Consider the following 19,818-nt stretch of genomic DNA (forward strand, 5'->3'; position numbering starts at 1 on the left):
AACGTACGGATGCATGAATGCAAAAGTACGACTTCTTGTTGTGGTATTTAGTAAGATATGTATACTTCCAAGTACCATCTGTTGTCATGTGTGCTTTAAGTAGAAGTGTCATCGTTTTCCAATTGTTTCACTGGCAGATATGTATATATGGAAAAATAACCTTATTATTTTTGTTTTTGGACTACTTTGGTCTTATTCGGTCCATTATATCTACTTTGGTCTTATTCGGTCCACTGTGGTTTCTAGGAAAATCGGTGTACTACATTCTATTTACTCTATTTGATCCTATTCAGTCACCTTTGGTCGTACCCCGTCTATTTGATTCACTGCAGTCCATTATTGTGTACTTACAAAATACTACATCAGCCTATACACAATGAGCCACGATTAACGAATGTACATGACGTAAAAAACAACAATGAATTGCATAACCTCTACATGAACGATTTGGAAATCCTCCTCGTTGGAGGATTCACTGCAATCCATACCAATCAAAGAAAATTCAAAGTTTAAAAAAGCTAGGATTGGAATTATTCATACATGATAAATCGTCCAACATTAGAAAATTATCTAAATTCTTCAAGTCAATTCTGAAAATTTTAATAGCCACAATATAGAAAGTCCAGAACAAAATGACCATGAATAAAAATTGACACCAACCAACTAAAAAAACAAATAACACAGCTATATAAAGGTTCTTGAATCCCAAACACAGTAAATAAAACCCTAAAATTATGATGTACCTTGTAGTATTATTCTGAATTAGAAAAAAAATGAACACTTAAAATTTAAAAGTTACGTAATCTCGTGAACATTACATGGAATACTACAGGTTTCAATAGATACATTACAATGGTCCCTCTAGCTAGCTCCACTGGACAAAACAGGTTCATCTCTATGAGAGTGGTCTTGCCACTGCCAATTCTGCCAACAATACGTATTTTGTGCCCTTCCTCAAATGTGCAACTGATCCCCCTCAGAACAAGTGCATCAGCCTATATTTGATCTGTTTTATCAATGATATATAAAGCCATATTATAAAGGCAAGTTTGAAGCAAATAACACAACTCTCAATCATGTGAAGATAAATAGAAAACCAGTCAGATTGGTAATGAATGCCAAAGCATTAGTCCGCTTAGATAAAGTCCGGAAGAACTTCAAATCAAGAATGCTTGCACTTCCGTCAAAAGTGCAAGCATTCCTTTCCCACTAAATACTCCACAAGAGACAAACTCGGTATCATCATGTCTAAATTTTTTAGCAATCAAACCATGTAAAGCACTAAACATATGAGGATTACCCATGTCAACAGTTTGGTCAATTAATGCCAACTTATACATCAGAAGTCTTATTAAATGCTTCTTCCACTTCTAACTTATAGGAAGCTCAAAGAAAATATGTTTGATGATCACCAAACAGACATGTAAGAAGAAAATTTTACAGCATCGTTAGTTTGCAAAATCTACAATTATTTTCATTCCCACATGATTTCAACACATTGCAAATAAGGATATATATATATATATATATATATATATATATAAAGCACAATGAAGGCAAATAAATGGAAAAAATACCTGTATGCCCAACAAAAGTATGTGTACATTTGCTTCCTCTCCAAAGTTTTAAAGTTGTATCACTTGAACCTAAAATCGTGGTAGCATAAAAATGAACCCCATAAGTTCATAGTGAAAGACATTCGTAGTTGATAATGCATTCCAATCTGATGTAACCAATTCCAACTACCAACAAAATCTAAAACAATATCTAGCAGAACAGTCATCTACTTAATCATATTATACCTGTAACAAGCTCGCCTGAAGGCAGCTTTATGAGTGCTTGGATTGCTGCCTTATGAGCCTCCCAGGATTCTGAAGGTTGGCCACTTCTCCAACGTCTTAATGTGCTGTGGTGAAGGAGACATTAGATACTAACCGAAAATTATTGAGAAAAATGCATATACCTTTGTAAGCATAGATAATAATTCAAACCCAAAAAACGGCAATACACAAACAATAAAAGTAACATTCAAACAGTATGCAAATTTTTCATTAATGCCTCCATCATTTCATTAAAGCAAATGATGGACAATATTTGATTCATTGGCCAATGACACACACAACATATATATATATATATACTGAAAATCATAAAATAAGAAGGCTAATTGATGAAAAAATCAATAATCAATTAAATGTTTCTCATTGGGTTCCCAATTTGCTACCAAAATGAAAAGGTAATATATACAATGATAAATAACAATTACAAACCCCAAGAAGCAAAAGGAACAAAACATGCACACATAACTAAGATTTTTGCCGTTTTCAGCTTTGGGTAAGTTATATTGTGAGCTGCTCTAGAACAATGCTAGAAAAAAATATAAATTCTATTCTCCAAAGTTCCTACTAACGAACTTGTAATCAAATGTACACAGATCTAATCATTCTAGAGAGGAGGGGATTTAAAGGAGATTAAAATTAATAAAATGGGAAGGAGGATGTACCAATCTAGGAATTGTAGGGAAGGCGAATCAGAAAATTAGGAGAGAGACACATACCTAGCCAAGCATTGTAGAGACTCGGATAAATGATTTGCTACAAAGGAGTTGGTTCTGCCATTGATCCGCATAAACTTCGTCATCAAACTCTTTTACAGAAAGTATCAAATTACTTCTTCTTGCTTATCAACAATACCACACATTTGTTTCTCACAAAACTAACAAAAATAAAAAAACAAATTACTCTCTTACAACCCACTTTACTGTAGCTAACAACATACAAAAACACAAGAAAGTTTGGCTTCAAATGAATACCAATCCAGACATTTGTCAAATTGCAATCAAAACTCCAAGTGCAGAAAAACTTCCTAATACATCAATAAATACAATACGCCTTATGGGTTTTCTCCAAAATATCAATTTCTTGACAACAAACACATTGACAGCCAGTATTCTCCCCAAGCAATGATCCAGAAATAGATGCACAGCCACCAAGATTCTCCCCAATTAGTAGAACATTTTGCATGCTTATTCCAGTCACCTATACACATGAAGAATAAGCACACAAGGACAATCCAGCTCAATGGCCTTTTCGTGTCCACCATTGCAGTTAGGTCTAAAAAAAAAAATACGACTTTAGAAGAAAAGTGAAACGTAACTATGCAGTCACCTATAGGTAGGAAGTATAAGCATACACTAAGGCATTTAATGATCTTTTCGTTTCCGCCCATATGCCCTGACAGGTCTAATCTTACCTGTTTCATCAGACACAACAGCATAATTAAATTAACATAATCAATCAAATGCACAGTACAAGTAGCTCAAGAAGATGGGAAGTGTAGACGAAGTACATACCATCACCGGTCCCGCAATCGGGAGCATGCGCACGCGGGCGTCGCGATCTCCGCAAAGCCTCCACCGGCTCAATGTCCTCAGCCGGTATCTGCTCAATCTGTACAGCCTCTCCGTGGGCGGTTTGAGATGGAGCTGACATGGTGGGGTCCACTTGCACTAGAGGTGGGGTGGGCATGCCTGGTGTGGGGACAAATATGCATCCACCATCATGGGCAGATCCACTGAAAACTGGGGGCGACATACGAGGAGGGCCCTCAAAGTCCGTGCTAGCACCATGGGATGTAGTGTGGGCTGGAACAGTGCCCTGATGATCGACGCTATGGGATGGCCCAGCACCATCGCCAGGCGTGCATCGCGGTGTCTTGCCGTCGTCATCAGACAGTACCCAATCAGTGCCAAGCCATGCCTCTTCTACACCCTCCTCATTCCCTTCCTCGTAGATGGGAGCCGACTCGGTCGTACGGCTGCGACCAGCTTGACCACCTCCACGATGTCCACCCCCACGAGACCCACCACGTTGCCCGCCACGAACTGGGGCCTGTCTATCAATGTCAACTGCTTCTGCAAGCGCATTCGCCAATTTAAGTCGGCCTAGCTCCTCCACAAGCTCTAGTGTAAATGTAAGGTCAGTGTGCATGTCAGAACCTTCATCGCACCTCGGTATAGACCTAATCATCGTCCGAACCTACAAAACAAGGGCGTCATAAAAGCAAGAACGCAAGTATGATGCAAAACTTGGATAAATCTGTTCCAAAATCAAAAGAAAAAGTAGCAAACATAGCTAATGAAATCCTTATATTACTTATAATTATGAAGCATCTTTAAAAAGACAGTGTATACAAATAGGGGTTGGCCCCCCCTGTGCAAGAATTTATAGTTCCAACCCAACACTCAAGAGGTTGTATGTTTCCTGTTATGTTTATCGCTACGCAATCTAAACATTGAGATAATACTTCTAAAAAACACGTATAGTTGGTTGTACATAAGTTCAATCTTAGCATAAGTGAAAATATCAGAATTTCACTTCTGTATCTAGGCTTCACGAGATTTACAACTCCATTAATATCACATTGCAATCAGGACACATATTTTGAAGTTATTATTTCCTAACGTACACGCCCAAATCAAATGAATTGAAAATATCAAACGCAAGCTTCAAGTTTCAATTAAGGGAAGTACCAAAAACTTAGAACATATATCATACTTGAATCTAGTATAAATGCACATCTCCTTGCTGCATACTTGCAAGATTTTAAATGACCTTTAAGCTGTTGGGAATTGCATTCTACCAACAGTTTAGTAAGGGACTTCCCAATCCTAGAGGTAATATCTATCAAGGAATATGTAATACATTAATCAGTCCTGGAGGAAAGGCTATCTAAACTATCATGAAATGCGAATTTATCACTACTACACAGAGTTGCACCGTCCATTTTAAAGTACAAGCCAACCAAAAACAAAAAAAAATAAAAAAAAAATTAAAGTAAAATACAATAAAACCCAACCCAACCTACCCTTTTTAAAAGTTGAATGTAATTATATGAACAAAGGTGTGGTCATCATTAGTCATTGCCCATTAACCATTCCTCATGCAAACAAATTGGATCAAGACAAATTCAGTTTGTTATGAACAACTTAAATCATGCAGTATTTTGACTTTAAAACATAATGACATGTCATGCAGTATTTTTTCACTTTAAAACAAAATGACAGAGAAACTTATAGAGATGTAACAACAATAACTATTGTGGACTTCAAAATATGCATGATAAATCTGCTGAGGATATTTAATCCAACAATGGTTTCATCCATAAAATAGGAATTGTTGCCTCACCATGAGTTCCCAATACGCAGACTCTGGTGTTATGTACCGCCTTGTGTGGCGATTGTACCACATCATGTACTCAACGAGATACGTATCATCATCGTCTAGGAGATCGGACCCGCGAACTACATTCACTCGGTTGGCCCATTGCCGAATAAAGGGATCATGTTCTACCTCCCAGTTCTTCTCCCATTTACCCTGAAGGGATATCTTGTGAAGGGTAGTCGACGTATCCACGACACTTGGAACTGGTTGCTTCATCCCAAACTGACGGAGGACTCGCTCAGGATGATGCCACTCCACTATCCAAAAGAATATCAACGGCACCTCGGCCCTCCAAATATGCTGCCCAGCAGTGCAATACGCAGGTAGGGAGCCTAGCGTATGCGTGTACGGCTCCCATACAATCTGCATAAGTAGATTATGTTTGTGATAGTGAGACATCATACTAATTTAACATTATGTAGGCGATATGTAATATGCAAAGCATGGAATTTCTAGCTTCTAGTCGTACACAAAATCTTCAGGGATTATTGGGCAGAAACTAAAAGAACAACAAAATTGACCTGCAAAATATATTAAAAGATCTAGGTTGTTCATGTCCACCATTTTCAGCCCCATGTTCATATGCTGGACAGGGTTCAAAGCTAACTGACACCATCAAATACTAGGGTTTTCAATCTGAACCAAACTTAGAGGAGGGTACTACAGCATCCTTATGGCTGTAAGATGAATCCAAGTTGATGATTTCGCAAAATCTTTTTATCGTAATAGAAATATTGTGCTACATTAATTGCATTAGTCATTAACAATGTTTCAATGAATGAGAACAAAATGACTATTATAAGGTCTACTGAAGACATTGCATTTCAAGTACCACTTTATATTGCAAGAAATGGAAGCTATGTAAATTATTACATGGTATAATCCTCATCAAATACTGTTATTATATTTCTATGTAAATATATATTTCTTATAAATTTTAGTGTTGGAAATTACGTAAGCCTTTTAGTTATCTCAAACTAATCATGTCAATGTCTAAAATTACATTCCTCTTGAAGAATATGGTGATCAGCATATTTTGCACGCTTCTAAAATTATATGAATAAAGTACTCGTTAATAATCCATAGCTTTTAATAATTTTAGGACTATTAAGGCAGCTAAAGTGGGGACAACTTAAGGAGTTGCATGCTGCAATTAAATTGTGCTCTCCAACTTTGGTGCAAGGAGCACGAACTAACTTTTCATTTAGGTAAACAACAAGAGGTAATGTGTCAAGCGTCTTTATGTTTTCTCATATATCACTGATTAACAATTATTTGTTTCTTTAAACTTAGGCCATTGTTTTCCAAGAAGACAATCGAGGCTGTGCATATTCAAAATATACCACTTGAATACGTAAATCGAAGTCAAACAGTATTCTACTAGACTGTAAAAATATAACCTTCAATTCAGCAAAGGTAATTTATAACGTACAATGTAACAATGTTTTTTGCATCACAATAACAATTTTTGTAATCCTGGATACCCCTATGTTAGAAGAAGAAATACTAAATTGTCTACTTATTAGGCAGAGCAATAACTATGGTTTTAAGCTCATAACATTTTATTAATTAATTACAAGTGATTTCACAAGCTTAATTACAAACCGTACAAGCTTAAATTACAAACCACCTGCAGCACCAGTGGCACCAATGAATTGTAAAGAGCTTAGATTCACATTGACTACCTATGAAAACACCATCAACTAGAACATCCCAAACAGATGTTTAGATAACATAAAAGTTTATATTAACCTTAGATGGTCACTTAATACTAAATATTGCTATGTTCTGTCACAGGGGTAGTGAAATGCATAAACTCCAAACATTAGTAAGTTTTTGAAGGCAAAGCAACAATTGAGACTATCTTCGGTGCTCACTCTGGCATCCTAAACAACCCCAAATCTCACAAAGGGTTTAACCTATACCCTGGACTCTCGAGTTCCTACTGGGAGGGCACTAATGGCTTTGTATTTTGGAAATTTCACAGTGTGGACCCAAGCAATGACAACCATCCAGCATTGGACAAGGACAAGCTATGGCAATGGCTTAGCCTATGGTCACTCTATGACATTCAAGTCAGAGTAACTCCATCCTTTAGTTTGCTTAATTTCAAATTTCAATGAAAGCCAGAGAAGTGATCATGTGTTTTACGGGCCAATGATCAATAATGTCATCATTCCCTCTGTTTCTGTACTTAGGCCAAAAATGCAAACTTGGGTTATATTTTTGCTCTCATGTCATGATTACACAATAATTAGATAAAATTTTCGTAGTTTAACATTTGCAGCTTTCCCAACGTTCTAAATTTAAAGAATTTTATCATTTTATGAGATTTAACAGCCAACTATATTACAACAGTGAAGAGCAGCTCTAACTCAGCAAATTTAATTCAACGAAAATCTGGAATATAATTGTGGTAATATCTAAGTCAACCACCAAAACTATAGCGAATCCAGAAGGTGTGAAATATTAATAAGCTTCAACAGTTCTAAAAAAAATTTCTAGTTTAAAGCTTTAATATTGAAGTATAACAACTATCAAAGATTCAAACTCTCTCTAAAAGAATTATGAGCACAAGTCTGGGCTAACCTGTTGAGCAAGACTCCAAAACGCATGTAAAGAAGCAGAAAGTGCAAAAACAACGAAGAAGACAGTGAAGCAGAATTCACACAAGGATTAGGGAAAGAAAAAAATTTGGACCATTTCTCGATTTATGCGTGTCATCCTTGCGCAGGGGCCATGCGTTTTGAAAATATCATTTGTATTCTAATATGCCTTGATTCCCTTGTTCTGAAAAGACCCATATTTGTCAAGTTTATAGTTAGAAATTTGTTGTTTAGAATTTAATTGACCATGGTGGTTCTGCGTTTACAATCATTCGCCTTATATAAAGTCTTAAGAAATATTGTTTTGAAATTTTTTAGTTCATTTTCATAGCAGGCTAAAAGTTCTATTTTCTCATGTTAAGTAGGTTGAAACGGTGTATAATAACATAATCAGAAAATGAACACAAACTTTTGATTCAGTTAGTAGCTGGAAAGAATTTAAAGATGTCATCGTCAGTTTCGAAGATGCATCATTAAAATCAAATGAATTACTTGAGCACACAAATACAACCAAAGACAAATCTGATCATCTTTGGTATACTATTAGGTAAATTCATTTCTCATTGAATTATAACCAATTACATAATCCAATATGTGCGTCTTCTCTTCATTGCATCAGCTTAATGACATTTGTAACAATTGGTGGAGTTTTTGTTTTTTGGTTGCAACACAAGTTTGAACTCACTGCCTTGCACTAAACGAAGACTTCATGCTCAATGTTTTGCGCATGTTGCACATGCTTCAAACATCTTGGAAAAGGGACAATTTATTCTGTGTTTTTTTTTTTTTTTCCGTGTAAATCACAAACGTTTCCGTACATAATGAAGAATATAGCCAAATTCTACTTTATATATATATGACTAAATTTATATATAACCCATTGATTTAACCCAACTTAACCTGAGTCATGTTAGTTGGGTTGCATTGGAAAAAACCCTTCAATCCAACCCAATTTGGAAAAAACCCTTTGATTTAACATTCAAGAATTTTTTACTTTTGTTTTACTTTATGTAAGGACGAGCAAGTATTCATGCAGGTGCTACAAATGGAAGTTCTAATGTGAAGTACTTCACGATGGACATTCCAATTGAGTTAAATGATGGGATGGAAATCCAAGTACCAAACAAAATGATTGGATGGTATTATGAAATCAACTCATTCCTACAACAATCCAAGAATTCAAAATAATATAAAATTGAGGGAAACGAAAATAAAAGCATGTGCGGTGCATTTGAGGAAAACGTGCTCGGCCCGTAGTTATAAGAATTGAGGGAAACGTGGTCATAAGAATTCAAACTAAATTAACCGAATACCTGCTCGGCCCGTACTGTAGCCAGTGACGCCCGGTACGCAGCAAGGACGTGTGTGGCATGCTCTGCGGTGCATTTTGGCCCGCTCCACCTACCAAACATGAGATGTCGACAAATGCTCATTACTGAACCTTACATTTAACAAACTTTGCTTTTATATTTCACATCCATATACTAAGCATTGATAAGTTTCTTTCGTTTGTTAGTTTGGCATATTTTTAATTATATGAAAGAGACAAATAACGAGAACTCAATGAACGTACCTAATGGCAAGGGGCCCTGAGTGCACTGGCGGTAGAGGCGGCCTCACAACAGGGCATAATTGTGGGAACCTTGAATAGGCCCATAGCTGCACCAACAAGAGTGCTCCTCCAATCTGCATCGCATCCTTCTTCGATGCACCACAAAGTTGCCTATACAGCCAGGCCAATGCTGCACTACCCCAGCTATACCGTCTCGCATTGCTGACTGGGTTGAGCAACTGCAGAGGCAGCAGTGAGACCCGGTCCGCAGACCTGTCCATGAACAAGAGGGCCCCCATCCGTACAAGTAGGTGGTAGCGGGCATATTGCTGCACGACTTCGTCAGCAGCGTCCACAACTAAGGGAGCGGCAAACTGTGCATCAAGCCAGGTGTATCTTATCCTCGCCCCAGCAAGGGTAGACTTGTTTGAGTTTGGTATCGGGGGTGGAGGTTTATGGCCCAACAACTGTTCGCACAGCTCACTCCATTTGTAGTCTGTCTTCCCAGTGACAGGCAACCCATCCACCGGAAGCCCCAGCATCACCTCCATATCTTGCAAGGTGATACCCATTTCTCCATGGGGTAAGTGGAACGTGTGCGTCTCCGGACGCCACCGCTCAACCAACGCCGTGATCAAGGCGTGGTCGACCTCCATATCAGGAACCTTGAATAAACCAGTCAACCCTGCTGCATCTATGTGTTGCATGATACGTGGATCTAACCCACCCTGTGGCAATACACATTTACGGCGTCGAACCTTTATCATGCCAGGCGCCTCCTGCACACGGACGAGTATTCTGTTAGGAGATTAAACACGAGGTAATTATAAAACAAACATGTATTAATAATACTACTACATACCTCGTCAGTGGCGCACCTCCAAAGTGGACTTGACCGATGATTCGGCTGCTGGGCCAACTGGGTATCCACATCGGGTCCAGGCCGCACTCTATCTAGTGCCTGCATATCTGACATGGCAGCAAATACATTGTTAGCAATTTTCTAACAAGTAAACCACATTTAATATAAAATAAAAGCATAGATTCAGTAAGACATTATATTTTGAGCACAAGATTTTCAACATCACTTCTTAAATAAATAAGAACTTGCCATAAAAAAAATTATTTCAGAACTATTTAAATCACTTCTTAAAGCTTCGGATAATTATTAATTAACTATTTATGAAAATATAAGTTATAACACCACTCGATTTGCCAAAACCCCTCATCAAAACCCCAAGCACATTTAAACTCATTAATGAGAAAATCATCATTGCAGCATATAAAAGACAACAAAATTCTCATCTTCATTAGTAAATTTACTACTTCCTTAAGTTTCAACAAACTAATCAAAATCCCACACAAAACGCAACCTAACATTAACCAACGTCAGAAAATATTTCAGAGGGAGAGGACCGTACCTGTAATCAGCGGCGGCGGGAACCAACGACGACTGATGGAGACTCGAGGAAGAGTGGGGAAGCCTGATCGCAGAGCGAGAGAGACAGAGTGTGGAGAGAGAGTGATGGCAGAGAGCGAGGGAAAGAGAGTGTACAGAGAGAGTGAGTGACTGAATAGCGTTGTGAGACGTTAGGGTCCTATTGATTCAAACCGCTGAACATAACTCGATTTCCAGTTTCCCGAGTTATGGCCGTCTACACAAACATTTTTTTATTCGGGAAAATTCGAAAGGTCAGACTAACTCGACTATAATAATATCGAGTTATTCATTAAAACTCGATTTCTATATTGTCGAGTTACAAAAGAGGGGCAATTCCCTATTTAGTTTCAGAAAGAGGGCAAACGAATGTTTAATTTCGAGAAAAAGGGTATTTGCCCATTTTCTCCCAAAGCTCTCTTTAAGTTCACAAAGAACAAACAAGCACCTCCTAAAAATACGACTCTCCTTTTTTTTTTTTTTGATAATCAAATACGACTCTCCTTAAAAGTTAAAACCAATGCCTACTTCCATCACATCAGAGAAGCTATTCAATTAATTGGAAACAGGTGACGAATTTGCAGACACATTCAACACGCCAAGCATAGGGGGGAAATGTTGCAAATTGCAAGCATTTTCTACCAAATAATATGCAACCATTTTCGTTGTAACAATATAGGAGTTGGGTTGATAATGAGAGTAATGCTAATCAGTAGCAAAATTTTTTTTTTGAGGGAGAATGCAACTTATTTTATTATGAAAAACCAGCAACGTCAGCTAGGACAACAGGAAATAAAAGTGATGGGACATCCTTCATCCACACTACAAATTTTGAAACACATATAGCTTGTCAAGCTAACATATGAGCAACCTTATTACCTTCTTTCTTTACATGAGAGTAATGTAATTGATTAAAACATGTGGCACTAATTCTGATTTCATCCATAACTAAGCCCATCGAGGACAAGAATTCGGTATCATTGAGCAAGGCCTGCACTATCACTTGTGAGTTGGTCTCAAGGACTTCATGATAGAAACCCAGGTCTGTTGCAAATTGTAGGGCCATCGAAGCAGCCATTGCCTCTGTTGGAAATACTGAATGATTGTATTATATTTCTCAAGTAATAGAATATACATAAGTGCCTTTATATAGGAGGCAGAGTGTGCAGTACAAGTAAGTATGCTATACAAGTAAACAAGGTGAGCCTAAAACCCACATATCCTAATACACGTTAACAGGTGGGCCTAAAGCCCACATACCCTAATACACGTTAACAGCCTCGATCTCCAAAGGTGTGTAAGCTTGAGGAACTGGTTTGGAAAGTGAACCCAAGACCAAACCCATGTTGTCTTGGATCACCTCATCGATCCCTGCCTTATTTTCATTTGCAAAAATGGCACCATCACAGTTTATCTTGACCATTCCCTGCACTGGAGGCAGCCACTGAGCCCATGTCGAGGAAGAAGGAGTCCGAGGAGAGGTAAAATACTACTCCAAGCATAGGATCCTGGGCTTGATTGTTGTGCTTCCATTATCGAGTAGTTTGGGAAGAAACAGGCTTTGAAGACTTTATAAAACCTGGAGTCTGAATTATGCAGGAGCCTCCAAGTATGTTTTGTCAATAAGGAATCATTGAACATGGCTAGGTCCCTAAAACCCATGTCCCCCTCCATTTTTGATTTTGTCATTTCATCCCATTTTGACTGTGATGTTGCGCAAATAAATTAGTCTGTTTCATTTAGGCCTAAAACTGTAAAGATTTTGTGTTCATTTATTAGCATGTCAAGTTATACTGGGAGAGAAATACATACTTTTTTCACCCATTTTTGTTACTATGCCACCCTTCCCTTTTCTTTTCTTTTTTTGTTTTTTTTTGTTTTTGTTTTTGTTTTTGTTTTGTTTTTTTTTTTTTGTTTTTTTTTTTCACCTTAAAATACTAAGAAATTTATGATAAAAGTAAGATTTTTATTGTCAAGTTGACAATTTAGAAGATTCTGGTATTAATGACGAGATGGAATAGGAAAAACTCCTATTGAGCCACACATTTGAGTGCAAGTCTCATATGGAGAAAAAAGTTAGGAAGTTGACGAATCAATGTAACATAGTAAGACCCAAATTTCTAGACATAATCTTTTGGATTAGATGTAGTTTGTTCGTCCCCGATTCACGTGTCAAAACAATGATAAAAATTCAAAATAATTCAAAAAGGTGAAAATCATGATTTTTAAAGCCAACAAGGAGCAATAAATAAATGCAGCATGATTGGATGTTGAATAAAAAAATTGCAACAATTAATCCATTCCTGATAAGAATTAAGACCAAAAACTTTAACTGGAGATGGTCGAAAAGTTGACTTTTTGATCCAACCGTTCGATCAGGCTGAATTTTAGACCATCTCGTAGGTCATATTTTTTCCTTTGAAAAGACAATTCACGGGCCAAAATCGACACTAAAACAGATGAGATATCAATAAAATTCTAAAACCCTAATTAAATGTTTCATTTGTTTTTTTTTTTTTTCAGGTAAAAATGACTATTTTTAGACCAGTTTTGCCCTAAAAACTGTACCAACTGAGTAACAATTGGAGAGAACCATCCAAACCAGATTGAAGTATGATGTCTCGAATACCTCTCACAAAAAGGGCTCGACGATATTTGCTACAGATTGGAAGAAATGAATTTTTCAAGAAAAAGTGTCGTAAAATTTCCTACACTGCATCACCTCTCTTCCAGGCATGATATCTTGGTGATCGTAACTCCAAATCAATCAAGACCAGAGCTTACGGAAACTAGACATCTAGAGCTTTCCAGAGATATTAATTTTGAAGAAAATGAATCTTAGAAAGGCCTCCAAATAGTAGCATGAAAATCAGACTTGAACACCAGGAAAAAGACAAAATAGCCAAAACTTAGAGAAAAAGTAGGAGGCTATGTGAGCTTTCCACTATAAGGGTGTGTTTTTTTTAAGGTGAAATAGAGTGGATGGAAAATTTTGAAGAGAAAATAGAAAGAGAAATTTTTTTGGAGTGTGTTTGGTTGGGTGGGGAGGAAGGAAAATAAATAGTGGGATTTAGGTGTTTTCTCCTCGATTCCATCAAAAAGTTTTCTCCAAAAAATGGGGAGAAAACTGGGAGAAGGAAGCTCATGAAATGAGCTTCCAAAAATACCCTTCTCATTGGAATTCACCTTCCAAGTCTCCAACGTGTTGGTTTTTTTTTGTTTTTTTTTTTTTGTTACTCATGAGCTTCCAAAAATACCCCTCTCATTGGAATTCACCTTCCAAGTCTCCAACGTGTTGGTTTTTTTTTTTTTTTTTTTTTTTTTTTTTTGTTACTAATGTGCTGGCTTCCTTCGATTTATTATTTCTCGGTTACTTATGTGTTGGTTTTTTTTTTTTTTTTTTTTTTTCCTGGATGTGTAGCTTTCTTCTTCTTCCATTTTTTTTTTGGGTGCTCATATGTTTATTTTCTCATTAATTTTGGTTGGTTTTTGTTTCTTTTTTCTTTTTTTTTTTTTTTTTATAAAAAAGTTTTGGGTTAATTTCTTATATATATATATATATATATATATATTACTTTAATATGGTGTCCATCTATACACAATTTTTTTTAAGGAATAACTTTTTGTTTTATTTGATAGGGACATGATGGTAAATTTATATAAACTTTATTTTCAACCAAACAAAAAAGTTTTCCATCCCTTTACTTTTTCATCCTCCCAACTAAGCACAAATGAGGGAAACTAAAATATTTTTTATCCTCCTACTTTTCCATCATCTCTCCATTTTATATCCTTTCACTTGTCCATCCTCCCAACCAAATGAATCCTAAATAATTCCTCCCATTTTGTAAAAAATATGAGAAAAATAGCCTAGAAACACTAGAAAAAGATTTGAAATAGACTAGAAACCTTAGAAAAATTCTCTCTCTTTTCTTTAGGAAAATCCTCCCAAAATAGCCCCTCTTTACTTTCAAAAAAAAAAAAAAAAAAAAAAAAACTTTTTGGGTAGGTGGGTAAGTTGTAAGGGAATGGGTTAGCTTCCATATGGATATACCCATTCCCCATTTTCTATTCTTTGTAACATCATACATTATATATACGAAATGCTACTTTTGTTCATTGTCTCTTTGTATTCTTGATTTTAAATTCCTAGTTCTATATTTATGTTGTTGTTTATATTTATCTCTCTATTTCCTTGTTCATATTTACTAATTTGTGTATATATTGTTATATTGTTGTTGTGGGTTTCCTGGGTAATATACCTTTACCTAGACATTATATGAGAAGTATCCTTAGGGGGACGAAATCTCACCACCTCTAGGCATCTAGGAACAATATTTATTGTTCCATTTATTTTGTTTTTCATTTATTTACCTTGTTCATATATACTTGTTTATTTATTCCTTTTTCTTATATTTTGTTCATCTCATCCCCTTTATTTATTGCACTCATTATTTTCTCTCTCTCTCTCTCTCTCTCTCTATATATATATATATATATATACATACATATATTGTGATATATTGTTCTCTTCTCTCTCATTGTCCAAAAAATATTTTCTACCCATTTTTCCTAAATGGGTTTGTGAGAGACTGCAACTTCTTGGGGAGGGTACTCTCAAAAAAGAGATTTGGGTGCTTTTAAGGGCACCTCTCTTTTTGGGTAAGTGGTATGGAATCGCCACTTTTTTTTTTATGCAACCAAAAAAAAAAAAAAAAAAAAATAAAACTAAAACTAAAAAAACAAAATACATGATCAAAATACTTGATTGTCATTGATTGAATAAAGATAAATACAATCTTGGTAAATTAAACCTTACAAGGTTTTGAGTCCTAGTTACAATCTATATAAATGAATACAAAGCTTTTGTTCATAGTTACAATCTACCAAAAATTAAAAAAATAAGATACTAATCTACCTATCCAAAAATCTAAGTCCGGAGGCTAGGTTACGGAATGGGAAGGTGTTAGGCATCCATTCTGTCCAAATAGAGTCTGGTCTTCTAGACTCTAATGACCAATATACCATTTTTTTGCATGATGTGAATGATATGTTGACAAACACTTGACCAGAACTAACTCAAATAAATTCATCTGATGAATGTATCCTCTTTTTTAGAAAAATTCAAATTTGTTTTGTGAATAAAAAAAAAAAGATTTGTAAAGAAAAATCAAATATGTTTTTATGTAGATTTAAAAAATTAGATTTCTGTTAAAAAATGTCAGATCAGTTTTTGTGTAAATTTTTTAAAAAAATGATTTTATCAAGAAAAATCAGATCTATTTTGAACAGTTATAAAAAATGATTTTTGGTTTGTAAAAAAATCAAATCTATTTTTGGACATAACATAAAAAAGAAAAAAAAGAAAAGGACTTTATGAAAGAGGATTCACACTCATAAGACAAATTTATTTTACATGCATCACATATTAAGATAAAGAAAAGACTTCAACCTAATTTTTAATTTCTTCTTTAAAATTTCAAAATTTGCAATTTTGTGTCAAAGAATATTTTTTCTAAAAAAATCAAATTTGTATTTAATGAAAATACATATCAATTTTGAATCTTAAAAGAAATTAGATTTGTATTTAATGAAAATACAGATTAGTTTTGTGTGTTAAAAAAATAAGATCTGCATTTAATGAAAATACAAATCAGTTTTGTTTGTTAAAAAAAAAAAGATTCATATTTAATGAAAATACAAATTAGTTTTCTATGTTAAAAAAAAAAAAAATCAGATCTATATTTAATGAAAATTCAAATCAGTTTTGTGTGTTAAAAAAAATCAAATATGTATTTAATGAAAATAAAAATTAGTTTTGTGTGTAAAATCAGATTTGAAAAATTCATATCAATTTTTAGTTTAAAGAGATCATTGACAATTAGCAAATTTTGAGATTAAAGAGAGAAATCACAAAAAAAAAAAAAAAAAAAAATCATCAAAGAGCATATTTAAAGAAAAATTTTAAACAAAACATGGCAATTATATCTAGAGTCAGAAATAATCAAACATGCATCATCAAACAAAATTAATAGAGAAGACTAGAAAAAGAAAAGAAATACATGGCAATTACATGAGCGTGCTCTTCTTAGTGAAAGGATATTTTAGGATTCAAAGAAATTTATTCAACTCTTTGAAGCTTAAAATACTTTCCTTACAAAAAAGAAATTCCTAAGGCAAGAGCCTCCAGAACGTCTTTAATGTAAGGGGGAATTGAAAAGAAGAGAAGAGACAGAAAGAGGGGGGATCAGAAAGCGTGAAAAAGTGTGCTGAATTTTGAGAGGCATCCTCTATTTATAGAGGTTGGAATGCTTCGAAAAATTGGATGAATGATCAAATTACAAACTGGGACGCGTCCTTATCTCTAAAAAATTGAAAAAGGTAAGGTTTATCTTAATCCAGAAGTCCTTGGGCCAAGCCTTAAATTTGTGCCAATCGGCACTTGGGAAGTGCCGATCGGCACTCCAAGAGTGCCGAATGGCCCTCTTGGGTGTTGGACTCGCGTTTGAGTTTTGGTCCACTTTGGACTCTTTTTTTTGAGGTTTTTTGAGCCGGGACTTGCACTTAGACGCATTTTTAATCTGTATTCTAAAAATAAAACCCCTTTTCTGATGATTCAAGTCTTTACAATAATGATTATCTTGTAGATAAATACTCCAAAAAGTCTTGCTTATCCACAATTTTGTTGTTATCTGATTATCCACTTTATTCCCATGCAAGCAAGTTTATTTTTGACATTAACTAACAACTAATCACAAAATTATTTAATTAATTTTAATTGCTTAACCAATCAAAATTAATTTAAATTAATCATGCATAATTGGTTCCACCTAAACAAAAAATGCATGTAGACCGTGCAAACTTGATCATGTGATATCTTTCAATCTGACTATTCGATTTGGAAATCGGACATACTGTAGCGACAGTTAGAACCTCAAGATCATTTTTATGATATGCAATGAATGAATTAATGCATGTAATGCAACTCAAAATTTTGGGTATATGAATGGTCATCCTATCCATCTTCCTTGATTAAATTATGGGTGCAAAATCGAGTCTCTACAGGGTTCTAAACCTTGTTTTAAGCACAATATGGGTATGTTCCACAAGGCTTTGGAAAAATTAGAACTTATTCATGAGAAATCCCCAAAAAAAATCTAATTTTTCCAATGAACCTTTAAATTCCAAGTTATTCACTTTTCTTGTCATTTAAATTCCAAGTTATTTACTTTCCTTGTCATTTAAATTTCAAGCAATTTATTTTTATGTCTTGTATTTACATTCCTTTACTTTTATGCACTTTACTTTTTTCCCTTTTAATTTCTAGCACTTATTTATACTTGTTGCTCTTTATTCTTTCTCATATACATTGTTGCCATAAAATAATAGCTTGGATAAACAAATCTCTAAAGATACTTTTTAAAAGAAAATGGTTTTCAAAAACTCTCTTCTTTTCAAAATCTAAGGATTTTAAAAATTTTCTTCTTCTTTAAAAAAAAATTATTTCCTTCTTACTTCATTAAAAATCCTTTTAAAAAAAAGAAAAAGAAAGAAGAAGTCTTTTAAATGAGCAAAGTTTCTAAAGGGAAAAATATTTTCTTTAAAAACCATGGAATTTTTTAGACCCAAACCTTTTTTCTTTAAAAGTAAAATCCATTGTGTAGACACTCGATTTTGCACCTATGATTTAATCAAGGAGAATAACTGGAATGACCATCCGTGTACCCAAAAAAATCTTGATTGCATTACATGCATTAATTTATTCATTGAATGTCATAAAAATGATCTTGAGGTTCTAATAGTCGCGATGGTATGCTTGGTTTCCAAATCAGATCGTTGGATTAGAAGATATCGCATGATCATGTTTGCACGGTCCCATGATTTAATCAAGGAGAATGACTGGAATGACCATCCGTGTATCCAAAAAAATCATGATTGCATTACATGCATTAATTTGGTCATTGCATATCATAAAAATGATCTTGAGGTTCTAACAGTCGCGACAGTATGTCCGATTTCCAAATTGGACCGTTGAATTGGAAGATATCGCATGATCACATTTGCATGGTCAACATGCATTGTGTCTAGGTGGAGTCGACCATGCATGATTAATTTAAATTAATTCTGATTGGCTAAACGATTGAAATTAATGAAATAATTTTGTGATTGGTTGATAATTAGTGTCAAAAATAGGATTGCTTGCATGGGAATAAAGGGGATGGTTGGATAATAATAAAATTGTGGATAATTTAGACTTTATCAAGATTTATTTTAGAATATTTATCTACAAGATAATTGTTACTGAAAAGACCTGAATTATCCAGAAAAGAGTTAAAAATCTTAGAATACGGATTGAAAACACGTCTAAGTGCAAGTCCTGGATCAAGAAAACCTAAAAAAGGAGTCCAAAACCCACCCGAACACGAAAGCGCGATTGGCATCCAAGAGTTCCATTCGGCACTTTTGGAGTGTTGAATGGCACCTATTAAGGCTTTGGCTCGACGGTCTTTGGGTGAGGATAAAACATATCATTTTCGACTTTTTAGCAGAAGGACGCGTTCCGGTTCATATTCTAATCGTCTTTGCTTATTTTTTAAGCATTCCAACCTCTATAAATAGAGACTAGATCTCAAAATTCAGCACACTCTTTTACGCTCTCAGAGAGACGCTTTTTCACGCTCTCAAATTTCTCATATTTCTGATCCCCTTTTTTGAAATTCTCTCTCTTACGTTAAAGAGGTTCTGGAGGCTTTAGTCTTAAGAATTTCTAAAATATCCCCTCAAGAAGAAGAGTGCTCCATGCAAGAGGTTGTTTCTTATTAGCCCTTTTTCTTATGTTTCTCTTGTTGTGATGATGCATGTTTATATATTTCTTTCAATTTAGTTTTTTTAAATATTCATATCATGAATTGTTGATTTATTTTGTTGAAATATGTTCTTGATTCTTTTTATTATTGTCAGGATCTATTTTTAATTTCAAAAATATGCATGTTATCTACA

At 34.9% G+C, this 19,818-nt stretch overlaps 2 protein-coding genes and 1 pseudogene across 5 annotated transcripts; all 3 read right to left on the bottom strand.

Annotated features, from left to right (window-relative positions):
• Positions 1–666: 666 nt before the first annotated feature.
• LOC126693346 (uncharacterized) lies at positions 667–3,092 on the bottom strand. 3 transcript variants are annotated; one of them, XM_050389291.1, is made up of 4 exons: positions 2,558–3,090; positions 1,803–1,906; positions 1,578–1,646; positions 667–995 (listed from the first exon to the last, which is right to left on the bottom strand). In XM_050389291.1, exons 1-4 carry the CDS (start codon positions 2,638–2,640, stop codon positions 991–993), a joined length of 261 nt encoding a protein of 86 aa, XP_050245248.1. In that variant the 5' UTR covers positions 2,641–3,090; the 3' UTR covers positions 667–990. The 3 variants fall into 3 exon arrangements, with proteins under 3 accessions (XP_050245248.1, XP_050245247.1, XP_050245246.1); XM_050389290.1 differs by having other exon boundaries at positions 667–1,006; positions 2,558–3,087; XM_050389289.1 differs by lacking the exon at positions 667–995 and adding an exon at positions 1,178–1,209 and having other exon boundaries at positions 2,558–3,092.
• LOC126693345 (serine/threonine-protein phosphatase 7 long form homolog) lies at positions 2,800–10,155 on the bottom strand. Of its 2 annotated transcripts, XM_050389288.1 has the most exons (6): positions 9,402–10,155; positions 9,142–9,229; positions 5,187–5,585; positions 3,353–4,037; positions 3,193–3,252; positions 2,800–3,113 (listed from the first exon to the last, which is right to left on the bottom strand). In XM_050389288.1, exons 1-5 carry the CDS (start codon positions 10,145–10,147, stop codon positions 3,203–3,205), a joined length of 1,968 nt encoding a protein of 655 aa, XP_050245245.1. In that variant the 5' UTR covers positions 10,148–10,155; the 3' UTR covers positions 2,800–3,113; positions 3,193–3,202. The 2 variants fall into 2 exon arrangements, with proteins under 2 accessions (XP_050245245.1, XP_050245244.1); XM_050389287.1 differs by having other exon boundaries at positions 2,800–3,252.
• Positions 7,911–8,021, bottom strand: LOC126693822 (U6 spliceosomal RNA; annotated as a pseudogene).
• Positions 10,156–19,818: the final 9,663 nt, after the last annotated feature.

The sequence above is a fragment of the Quercus robur genome, chromosome 7 (assembly GCF_932294415.1).
Source record: "Quercus robur chromosome 7, dhQueRobu3.1, whole genome shotgun sequence".
In the NCBI taxonomy this organism is placed as follows: Eukaryota; Viridiplantae; Streptophyta; class Magnoliopsida; order Fagales; family Fagaceae; genus Quercus; species Quercus robur.